Genomic DNA, 12,008 nt, shown 5'->3' on the forward strand with positions numbered 1-12,008 from the left:
TTTCAGAAAACAAACAAACAAAACAAACAAAAAAACAACACAAACCACAAAATTTGAATAAAACATTTTGACAAAAAAAAAAGCAAATATGGGATGAAAATTTCAGGTTCCATTTTTTAATTTATAAAAGTAAGCTCTGAAGATTAACAAAGCAGTGGTATCCATCACAGACCAAGTACCTAGCAGGTTTTTGTCTGTATAAAACCCAAGACAAATGTAGTGTGGCTTTTTGAAATGGTATCAGTGAGGGTGCACCTGCTGCAGCTTTTCCATCTTTTGAGTGCACAACACAGACAGCTACAGAATTTTACAGTCCGAGGGGGGTGTTGCTTGGTTTGGGTTTTTTTTTGTTTGTCTGTTTGTTTGCTTTTGGTTGGCTGTTTTTTTGTTGTCGTCGTTGCTGTTTTAACCCCGGGACACGTCAGGTATGATATCAGCCACTCAGAAAACGTCGCACTTACTTCATCCCTGTGCGTGCACCAGAACACACCTCTTTTGCCACCTGTCCGCTCACCTGCGCCCGCAAGCGCGCAGATACCGCGACCGGACCCGCAAGGACACACGTTCCGCTCCACACAGTCGCCAGCAAGCGAACGGGGACTGCCTATGGACCCTTTCCCCTCCGCCCCTGCCTTTAAATCACGACAGGGTTTCGGGTTTTCCCTCCAGCCTTTTCCCCGCTCCCCCCCGCACATTTTCTCGCCAACAGGGCCGCGATGGGGGCACCCCGCGGGACGCCCTTAGCGCTCCCCGCCGCGGGGTTCGGCAATCGCCTCCCGGCGCGGGAGTTCCGGGCCCGCTGCCGGGCGCGGCGAGGGCGGGCACCGTCTGCCCGCCTGGGAGACGAGCGGAGCCCAGCGGTGACTCACTCGGAGACTCCCTTCTGCGCCAACCAGACCGAGCCCCCTCTTCGCCTCGGGGGTTGCCCCGCACAGCCACTCCCTGCGCCGCCGGCCCCCGAACAAGGGTACCAGGGAATATTCACACGGCTGTCACGGCCGGACAGCCGCACAGAAACCTCCGCCTCCACATCACCCCGAGGAGACGGCTGCAGGTCCACCCTCGGTAGGCTGAATGAAGCTCGCCCACCCTCCCTCAGCTCCAGATCTAGAGGGTGCGGAGCCGGGAGCTGCGGTCGCCACCCCCCCGCGCACCCCTCAAACCTAACCGGGGTACGGCGCCCCACTGACCTGGAGAGATGCTTCAGGATCTGCTTCTTGATAATCCCCGCCATGGTGTTGGCCGGCCCGCGTCCCTCACGACAACCGGCCGAGACCGCGAGATGAGACGCGCCTCATCCCTTCGCCTTCCCCTGCCGGAGGAGGGCAGACTGCCGGGAGCGGAGTCGCTGCCTCTCCTCACGTTCATTCGGCGCCCGCCGCCATCTTGACTGCAGCATCGCCTAGAGACGAGGGGCGGGAGCGGCAACGGGGAGGGCCGGACCAGCAGCCTCCGCCCCACGCTGTTAGCGGCAGTGCCGGGAGGGCGTAGAAAGGACAGCTCCTCCCTTCATCTCGCAGGGACCCTCAGAAGAAGCGGGAGCACAGCCGTGGTCTGCGTGGTCAACGCAGACGTCCTGGCTCAGCGCCCGCAGCTTCCACCCGCCCCTGACTTCACCGCCCGCCTCGTCTGTGCTTTCAGCGGCTGCTTCTTTCTTACCTCTTTAGTCCTTCTTCTCTACAAAACTTTTGTCCGCGCCTGTGGCTTCTGCCCTCCTCCCACCTGTGGAGTGTCCCCCATGGGGCCCGGCCTCCCAAGCACCTTTCTGGCCGCTGCGTAGTTTTTTTGCTGACCATGGTACGAAGTGCCACCTAGAGGTGTTTTGTGTAACAACAACAAAATGGGATCGTGTAACAGGAATTCTTGATAAAAAGTGTGTATTACCTACGTGCATTTGTACTTGGCGTTAATACCTGCATGACATGCAGGTATATACCCACTGATCTGCAGAGCTCCTTAACAGAGGCATTATTTAAGGCTTTCCAGATAAATTCCATTACTTTAGCTCTTAATACATTCACCTTGAGGAACCAAGTGAGACAATTTATCCTCTTTATACCTGTGTTTTATATGCAATATTCCTTTACGGGCACAAAAAAAAAAACACCAAAAAAAAAAAAACAACAACCCTAAAATTTGTTTCCATCCAGGATCCCCAAAATCATTCCAAAACGATACACCAAGCAAGCAAACAACCCCAGAAGCAACAAAGTCCACCCTGCCCAGAGGTCTTCCAGAGGAAGGTGAAGGAGTTGCTCAGGTAGCAATCCCTCTCTGCACAGTCACACGCCTTCTCCTGGGCCTGATCCTCCTGCCCCAGCTGAGCACCAGGGTGGCTACTTGCTCCCACAGTACCACACAAAAGGAACAAGGAAATATAAAGGAACTTACTGACAGAAACTTAGTCTGGTAGTCTGACAATAAGTTGATATGTATGTAATATTTTGTTTAACTTGAATTTCTAAGCAATTACTCAAATCCCCTGAACTGTAAAATCAGGTTGTTTCATCTAAGCACATCTAAGCCTAGGAGTTATTTTAATTTTGAGAGAATAGCTTATCACAATGCAGCAAAATTTCCCAGTCAGTAAAAAAAAATAAATGCCCTGTTATAATTTTGTTTCTCCAGTAAACCTCTTCTCTGTGGCTCCCACATTCAGAAAATGTATTTTGAAGAATTTCAGTGGTAGGGTAACCAAGTACCCTAAACAGTTGTATTAAACGGAATAAGAAAAAAATTAAAAATTGTAAAACTAACAGAATTCTCAGATGTGACATCTGTGTGAAGAGTGGCTTGTTGGCCCTAGAATATAATAATATAGAGTGGCAGAGGAAAGAAATCAGATACTATTTTCTTTGCTTCTCCTATACATAAGATACTAATTATTTACAGGCAATGAACCAAATCCCTAAGGACTTTTAAATGAAAACTATAAGGCAGTGAAGCAGTAACAGATGAAAAAATAGGTCAGGAGATGAACATTTTCAATTGATTTTTCCAGGCATTTAAAAATCAGCCAGTTGTGTAATACTGACCACATATTCTTCGGAGAGATTTTAAAAGTGGGAATGAGCTATATATGAAGCTAATACTTTTATTTCTGTTTTAAGACCAATTTTCTCAACTAGATGAAAAATCTACCGATATCTTGGAGAAATTATATGCATCATAATGATGGATCAGCTTTTGCCCTTCAGCATCACCTAGACAATGAAAGGAGCATGGAGTTCCATTTAGGGATGTTAAGTCCAGGGTAACACCCACCTGTGCCAGGGTCAAAGAATGCAGTAACTTCTTCCTCAAGGATAACTTTCTTTGGATGCTCTGAACAACTTGCAAATACTGTAGCTGGCTCTGTTTTGTCCTTCTGAGGCTGCAGGTTCCCACAGAGCAGAGCAAATAAGTAGCTGTGTGTTTTTTTCATAAGGTGTGCAGGTAGAGTTTGACTTTTCATACAGTCATGTGGATTTCTTAACTGTAAATCTGGAATGGAATCAAGAGAGAAAAAGCCAAACAAGCATTCTGGTTTGGTTTCAGTGAATGCTTTGTTTCCTACTCGCAGAATGAGAATTTCATTGTGGCTTCATATGGATAATATAAAAGATTGTTTTGTCTTCAAATGCAGATGTGCAAGGCTTCAGAAGCCTGATGGATCATTACTTAAAATGCATCACACCCTACCAGTCCTGTGCTACTGCAGGGGGCAGCATACAATATTTGCTACCATGTGGATAATTGAAAGTCATATTTATGTGTCCTTGCTGTGTTACTGCTACTTAGCAGTATCTTTCTTAGATACTCCACCAACAGCAGGAGAAAGGATAATCAGAAGCATCATTGCAAAGATATTTTAAATATGTATATTAACAACTACACATAAATCTAAGTGCACTGTTAAAAGCCTGGCACTTATCCAGTAGGTTCTTTAGAAGAAAAAAGATACAAGGCATTGAATGAAAACAGATGAAGCCTAATAGAACTGGAGGTAGGATTTAAAAGAGAAAAAGTAATAATTATATTCCACCTTTGTTTTCACAAGGCAAAATTTAGCAATAGCTATAATGATTTTTTGTGTCTAAATCACACTTCTAAGAATTTTATATTATTAATAAAAGCATAAGAGTAATATTTAAGAGTAGTATTTTGTTTTTCTGTAGCACTGTGAATACCCAAAGCATGTCACAATTCTACATTTTGTGCATTTTATTTACAAAACCAAATTATTTATTTACAAAACCAAATTTTACTATTACTAGATCTACCAGTGTACAAAGGAGAACAAACAACACTTTACAGTGTTCTTTAAAAGAATACAGAAACTCCTGAACTGGAAAAATGCTTTTGCTAATTCTTGTGACCTCTCCTCAAGAGCCAAATAATACATCTGCTAGAGCAGGGATTAAGGATGCTGTCCTTAAGATACTGACAAAGCACGCAAAGAGGATTGGTCTAAAATCAGATTGTCATGCTTTTTTATGAACATCCTGGTTCCTGGAAAAGATATTTGATATTTGCTAGGGCAAACAGTCATCATCATATAGAGCAGCAGTTAATTTTAGGATCTGATATTTTCAGGAAAGCAAACTGCATACAGGTACAATGTCGATGCAGAAGTCACGGACACTGCACACGACCAATATGATCAAGCAAATGCCACTTTATTGCCAAGATAGCTCAGGTTATATATTTTTTCTGGCTCTTGCTCATGCGTAAGCTACTTGTTGATTGGTTAGTATGTGCTGTCCATGCACCTAAAGCAATAATTTGATTGGATAAGGTCTTCTGATCACACAAAGATTCTCTCTGCCAATATTCTATCTTAAATCCTGCTTTCAGTAACGTATACCCAACTTTATTCTGCTTTTTTGTGCTTGCTTCATCAGACTTTGCACAACTTTGTTTCTTCACTACATCCTTGAGGTCTGCTGTGCTTGTAATGTCCATGAGGTCTGCTACTTGCACAGGCCCCTGACTCACAGATTAATACTCTCATTGTTTCTGGATTGTTCATTATGTGTCCATTGCTTTCGAAATGCAAATACAGTACAAAACTGTAATTCACTTCCTATTTTATTGGATAACAAGGAAGACGGCAGTGATGGCAAGTAAAACATATGTAAAGTAAAATCCATCATTAAGATAAGAGCAAGATCCTGCACCTGGCCATCTGTCCCATTCCTATGCTCCTCAGGCATCAGGAAATCAGGCTAATGGTAACACCAGCCAAAGGCTGGGCATTACTGAATACCTTATGGCTGGGTGCTGCTGCAGCATGGGAAAGCTGCTTTGCAGGAGGGAGAGCTCATGGGGTGAAAAAAAATCCACAGCAGGGAGTGATCAGTACCACTTTTGAGTGGAGGCGGAACCAGTGGAGAGAGAAGATGACTACACCTTGTGATTACACAAAACTCTGCAATGCGAGATGTTTTTCAGAAAAGAACCCAATCCATTGCCTTATTTTACACAGTGTTTTCTGAACAGGGCTTCAAATCAGAGTGACTGGGTAAACAAGAGGTCCCATTGCCACATCAAACCACAGGGGCGCAGCTGAAGTTGCTGCAGGAACCTTGAGATCAAATAGCTTTTGTTAAGCAATCACAGTGGATTTGGATCTGTATTCACCACATTAACATGAGATTTTTGTGGTGGCAGGGATCATATGTACAAAGTTTTCCTTCTGTTTAGTCCTAACCAGCTCCTCTTGGTGTCCTAATGGATTCCTTCAAAGAGCTCATCCATCACATGGTCAGTGCCCTAAGGGCCCTCATGCAAGGCACAGTTCCTTTTTTTTTAATCCTACTTTCTTCAGACTTTCCAGTGTCTTATGTCATCAGACCAGTCAAGACTTGAGGGTTAAGCAAGCTCAGCTCCATTTCTGCATAAGTTATGCGATGATGGTGAGAATAATTTAATACACTTTTGTGCTGACTGGACAGTGTTTCAGGTTTTCCAGCAAGTTGGAAGTTTGCAACTTTCCAGTCTCAAATCCAGGGGACAATTCACTTTTTTTTTTACATTATCTTTCTTCAGAAGTTACTTTCTTAAATTTTTCAGCTCCCCTCCAGACTCCTTGTACATTCATAATTCAATGTATTTTGTATCTTCACTCTTACAAAAAGTCAATTTAGATAACATTTGCAGGTAAAGACCCACCCAAACTATTTCCTGAAAAGTGCTGTATACTCATCTGCTGCCATACAAATAAGTTATCGTCAGTCTCTAAGGCATTAATGTAAATTCCCATTTCCAAATCCACTGATTGCCTGTTAAGTTCCTTTATCTAGATGCACTCGTCAAATATGACACCTACATGACATGCTGGGATATTAATACCCAGTGCCACAAAAAAAAACCCAAATGAAACAAACAAGCAAAGAAAAACAACCTGGGCAAAAGTTTTTAGTTTTGTAGTATGCCCTTTTTTTTTTCCATAGCTAAGAAAAAAAATCTCCATCTACCTTTCACTACCTGCTCACTTAAAAAAATTCCTGAAGGACAGGTGTAAATACATGCAGTACCTGAAATACATCAAAAGGCAAGAATCACCATACAATTTGCTGCATCTTCCTGAACTGGAGATTGCTGTGAAAGCCTATCACAATTCTCAGAAGTTTCCTGGTGTCACCCGTATGACCAGAGGCACAGGGAGAATTCCTTAGCTCCAGCAGGTACCTGCCAGATCCTCAGTCCCAGAATGGGCATCCTCACGTTAATGTGAAGCTCTAGGTGGGTGGCCATCCATAGTCCTCTCCCAGCTGCCACAGACAAGGAGAGGATACAGCCCCTTGCAAAACCTTTAGAATAGGCTTTGCCCCTCCCCCCCTCCCTTCTGACTGGCTGTGGACAAGGAAAATATGGGAAGAAGGGCTATTGTAAGCAAGAGAATGCAGAGATTTTGCTTTTATCTCACCCTTTGGAGTATTTCAGAACTGATTGCAGGCTCCCCCCATGAACTTGTTGAGTGTGCTTGCCATGCCAGTTAAATGTACTGCACTGACTGAGTTTGCAATTTTTTAAAATACCTTATAGTCTCTGCTTTTTCTTATGAACGCAGTGAGGAAAAAATTAGAGACAAGAAAAAAGTTGGAGGCCGGGCAAGACATATACCTGGTGATAATATGTCTTATTTTATTTATCAACAGTGCTCTTTTATAGTGCAGAGAAAACATGACATCATGATAAGATGAATTGTTTTAAAAGCAAGATACAATAAACTAAGATCATGGTTTTGCTAGCTACAAACATTGCTTACGAAATACAGCACTCTACCACAATGAAACATACTGGCTAAGGCCAAAAGTCAGTAGAATACATAATCCCTTTATTCAGAGAAGGTGTCCTCCAAATTCCTTATTATCTTTTCTGGTGATGAGCCTTGCCTCATCTTTATTTTTCTAGCAGCAGGCTTTGCTTCATTGCTATTTTTGGTTAGCCTTGCATTGCAGTGTGGGACCTTGCCTTTTCACTAGCTCTCAGGTCTCTCAAATTATCAAGGTGGCTCTCCACAGCTTTTCCACCAGAAAAACAATATTCAAGAAAGTTGCACAAAACCCAATTCTGGTCTCACCTGAATACCTCTGAACACATCATCAGAAGAACGCACAAAGTTGTTTGTCTCAGAAGGAAGCACAAATCTGTCCACAGGAGGAATCATAATTTTTAAAATTGCCAATACTGCTTCATCCCCGCAGCAATGTGCACATACCATATACATATACATATATATATATGTATATATATTTGTGTGTATATATATATATATTCTCCACTGCACCCATTACAGCCTCATATGCAGGACCTGCAGGACACAGGGACAACACAGTCCATTAAAGAACGGTTCTCCCCCTTGAGAAAGGAGCTAAGAAATAAATTAAGTTTTGCCTTTTCAAGAGCCATCATGTTTGCTCTGCATGACTCCAGAATAAAAACTGCTTAGTCTGCAAGACTGGTGATCACTAATGGCACATTATGGCACATTTGTGTTTCCAGGAGCAGCCACTGCATAGTTTTCTATGCTTATCCACTTTTCAGAAACCAAACAGCTATGGGTGTTTGACACTTACCTCTACCTTACAGCCTTTCCTGTCTGCATGCTGTCCTACATCCAATTTTTCACCATCCACAACTGAAAAACTTCTGCATAAACCAGAAAAATAAACAGTTCTACAAAGCTCAGGAATAGTAGCCTATTCTGGAAAATGCAAATCTTAGTTTTATGCAGAGTAGGTTTGACTCCAGCCTAGAGGCTCCTGCCAGAAGGATCTGCCATCCTACCCAATTTCAGGGCTCTGCCCCAAATTTTCCAAGAGCTCATTTTAAAGATATGAGTAGTAAGCATTTATTGTTTACCCAGCCATTGATTTTTAACTTTCATGTAATTTCTTTGCCCCTTAGAGGCAGAACCAGCCCCAGGCTAACACCACGTTTCAACACGTAGCATCTCAAATGCCTAGAGAGTGGGGGCAGGTCACTCCGTTCAGGCACTTTTTGCCACTTGCAGACTCTGCATGCAGAATATATTCAACCTGTTTTGAAGTTAACACAGATAAAGTCAACAAAGCATGAGCATGCTGAGCACTCTCAGGGCAGACACCCAAAGAGACTCCATGGGCCAGAGGGCATCAATCCACATCTGATCCCTACAACAAGTTCCCAGTGGTACCAATCTCTTGTCCTCCAGTGCCAGATTTCCTTTAGGATTTTGTGCCTTTTCAGTCGTGTAGTTTTCCTCTCGCATCCTCAAGTCTCCTGAGTCCTTTTCCTCAGGCCTCCTTGCTGCTCCATCCTACAGACTAGCCTTTTCCCTAGCAGTCAGAACCAGACCTGCCTTTGTCCACAGGCACCTCAGCCCCATCTCCAAGGACTTTAAGAGGTGTGCAGATCACTGCAGATTTGGGACAAGCCGAAGGAGAACACTTTTACTTCTGAGGTAGAAAAGACTGGTCCTGTTCTGCCTGAATTCTGCACTGAAAGCAAGGTTTAACCAGCAGTTGTATTGCTCAGTGATGCTATGTGGAGATTTGATGAACTCATGTGTTTTTTTCTCCTTAGTTCTGAGAAAAATGTGTTGCACAGAGGAAAGATATCTGATGGACACAGCTCTTTTGGTCCACCAGATGCTCTGGCCACAGTGACAGCCAAAGTACCTGTACAGCCAATCCACAGCCAAGAACAGGAAGAAATTAACTTCAGCTCATTGCTGAAACTAGTATATATTAACAGGCTGGCTTTCCAGTACTGTTGTGTCCCCTCTTCCTCAGGGGCATGTAGCCACCTCCCTAACAAAAGGGGCTTTTCCAGTTCCTTGACCTCCACTCTGCCCATCCCAAAGGCAGATATACAGAGGATTATCCCACTTGCTGCTCCACAGCAGCACCCCTGTCACAGCAAAATGCATTTCCATACCACCAGCTGCTGAAATTTCAGTCATTGGTCTATTTTAGGAGAGCAGTCAGACCATCCTTTCTCATCCTATCTCAGAGAATGATAGTGGAGGCCTTTGTTGACTTTGCCTTTATTTTTAAGTCCTTGTTCACAGCACTTACAACTTTTTTGTTTGTTTTAAAAAATTCACACAGATTTAGCTCAGAAGCTTCTCTCTTCCAGTTTCTTGGCTTCATATTTGTCAGAAATCTTTGTTACCTATGCAGCTCTCTAAAGTGTTGGTGACTCTTGGACACATTTCCACAGGCAAGTACAAATAGTGCTGAGACTGACAACTTGAAGCTGGAAAAATATAAGCCAGCCATGTAGGAAATATCAGGGATTCAGAGCTAAATAGCTCTTTTCTGACTAATTGCTTCATAAAATACCTTTGACGGATTGTTTGAGGTTTCTGTTCTCACTTGTTAAGGAAGTGCTGCCCGTTACTCACAGCTTCAAGCCCAAGTTGTGTTAGCAGAAGAAATATCAGAATAGAAGTTAACAGATGATTCCAGTTCCAACTTGACATCTCCAAAATTTTCCTGGGAAAAATAGGACTTCAAGTAAGGCATGACCAGAAGCTTGGCTTAAGGGACACAAAAGACAGTTCTGTAAGAAACACCAGGGGACAGCAAAGGGCCAGCATTGGCTTGCCTCTAGGAGGGCAAAATTCAAATCTCTCCAGCAAAAGGGTTAAACCTGTGAAAATAAAATGCCTTTGATAACTTAAAACTACCACCATTCCCCCACAGGAATATTATCAGGGGATGCATTGTTGGAATCTATCAGACACAACAGATTATTGTGATCCACAAAATTACCAATAAAACCATTAGTATGAAAAAGACTAGTAACACTTAGTCCTAATAAGGTTTACATATTTCCTCATAGTTCAGAGTAATTTCTGCCTTACCAACTCATGTTTTTCAACCTGTATAAGGATGGGTCCTTTTTTTAAGATTTTTTTAAAGTGTAGAAATTGTGTGTAGTGCCTTTGTGTAAACAGCAATAATAACTGCTTGTTAAGTGACCCCTGTAAATTTAAACTATACTGGAAGCAAAGTATAAAAATTATCACTTTAAGCCTCATGTATATTTTTTGATTTACAATATATTGAAGGTTTAGAGATTGTATGTGTGTGTGTGATATATATAGAACACCAGAATCATCGATTGGTAAGGGTTGGAAGGGACCTTAAAAGATCATAAAGATCCAACACCCCTGCACGGGCTGGGACTTCTTCCACTAGACAAGGTTCCAAAAGGCCATATCCAACCTGGTGTTAACCACTTCATGGGAGGTGGTATCAACGGCCTCTATAGGAAATGTATTCCAGTATGTTACTACCCTCATGTTGAATACATATATTATATGGTGAATACAGATTTTATATAGATACTTTAATTTTTTATTTTCTCTTTTTCTCTGTGCTTCTAGAGGTGGGGAATATCTAAGGATGAATCTGATACAGATGAAAAGGAAAATGTGTATTTTGCTATTGCTCTATTCCTAACTCACAGACTCATTTCCTCAAGACAGAAATCCCAAAAGAAATGAAAAAAAGGATATGAAACAAACAAAAAACAAACACAATGAAAAGATTGAGAAAAACCCAAAAGAATAAAAAAACAAAAAAAAAGGAATGAGGAAAAGACAAAACAACAACCAATGGAGGAATAGAATAGAATGCAACAAAAATATGCAACAAAAAATGGAGGAATAGAGGGGAATGAAGGAATGAAAAAAAGGAACCAATGGAGGAATAGAAGGGAACGAGGAAGAAAAGGAAAGAACCAATAGAGGAAAAGAAAAGGAAAAAGGGAACAAAACAAAAGAACGAATCAAGGAATAGAAGGGAACGAGAAAATGACACAAAAAACCAAATAGAGCAATACAAGGAACGAGGAAAAAAAAGCAACAAAAGAATAGAAAGGGAACGAGGGAATGAGAAAAAACCCCAAAACAATAGAAATGAATGAGAGAACAAAAAAAAACCAACAAAAAAATAGAAGGGAGTGAGGGAATGAAGCAAGAAACAAAACAATGAAAGAATAGAATGGAACAAGGGAACGAGAAAAAAAAAGTCCCTATTTCCCTTCTGTTCTTTCATTGGATTTTTTCTAGCATTCCCTTGTTTCCTTCTACTCTTTCGTTTTTGTTTTTTTTTTTCTTGTTCCCGTCTACTCTTTCATTGTTTTTTTTTCTTGTTCCCTTGTTCCCCTCTATTCTTTCATTGTTTTTTTGTTTTTCCCCCGTTCCCTTTCTTTCTTTCATTGTTTTTTCTTGTTCCCTCATTCCCTTTTTATTCTTTCATTGGGTTTTTTTCTCGTTCCCTCATTTCCATTCTATTCTTTTGTTGGTTTTTTTCTTGTTCTCTCATTTGCTTTCTATTAATTCATTGGTTTCTTATTTCTTGTTCCCTCATTCCCTTCTATCCTTTTGTTGGTTTTTTTTCCTTGTTCCCTTTCTATGCTTTTTTGGTTTTTGTTTTCTCGTTCCCTCATTCCCATTCTATTCTTTCGTTGTTTTTTTTTCTCATTCCCTCTTTCCCTTTCTATCCTTTCATTGTTTTTTTTTCTTGTTC

At 41.9% G+C, this 12,008-nt stretch overlaps 1 protein-coding gene across 4 annotated transcripts in view; it reads right to left on the bottom strand.

The window, feature by feature from the left end:
* Window positions 1-1,509, bottom strand: part of BLTP3B (bridge-like lipid transfer protein family member 3B) — a 57,512-nt gene extending 56,003 nt beyond the window's left edge. For 2 of the 4 annotated variants that reach the window (XM_071767219.1, XM_071767225.1), the window contains exon 1: window positions 1,191-1,472. In XM_071767219.1, the coding sequence (XP_071623320.1) occupies window positions 1,191-1,234 (44 nt within the window). In that variant the 5' untranslated portion in view covers window positions 1,235-1,472. Of the gene's footprint in view, window positions 1-1,190 lie in introns of all 4 variants that reach the window. The other 2 variants (XM_071767216.1, XM_071767233.1) reach the window with 2 other exon arrangements.
* Between the last annotated feature and the right edge of the window lie 10,499 nt (window positions 1,510-12,008).

Source organism: Heliangelus exortis, chromosome 1, assembly GCF_036169615.1.
Source record: "Heliangelus exortis chromosome 1, bHelExo1.hap1, whole genome shotgun sequence".
In the NCBI taxonomy this organism is placed as follows: domain Eukaryota; kingdom Metazoa; phylum Chordata; class Aves; order Apodiformes; family Trochilidae; genus Heliangelus; species Heliangelus exortis.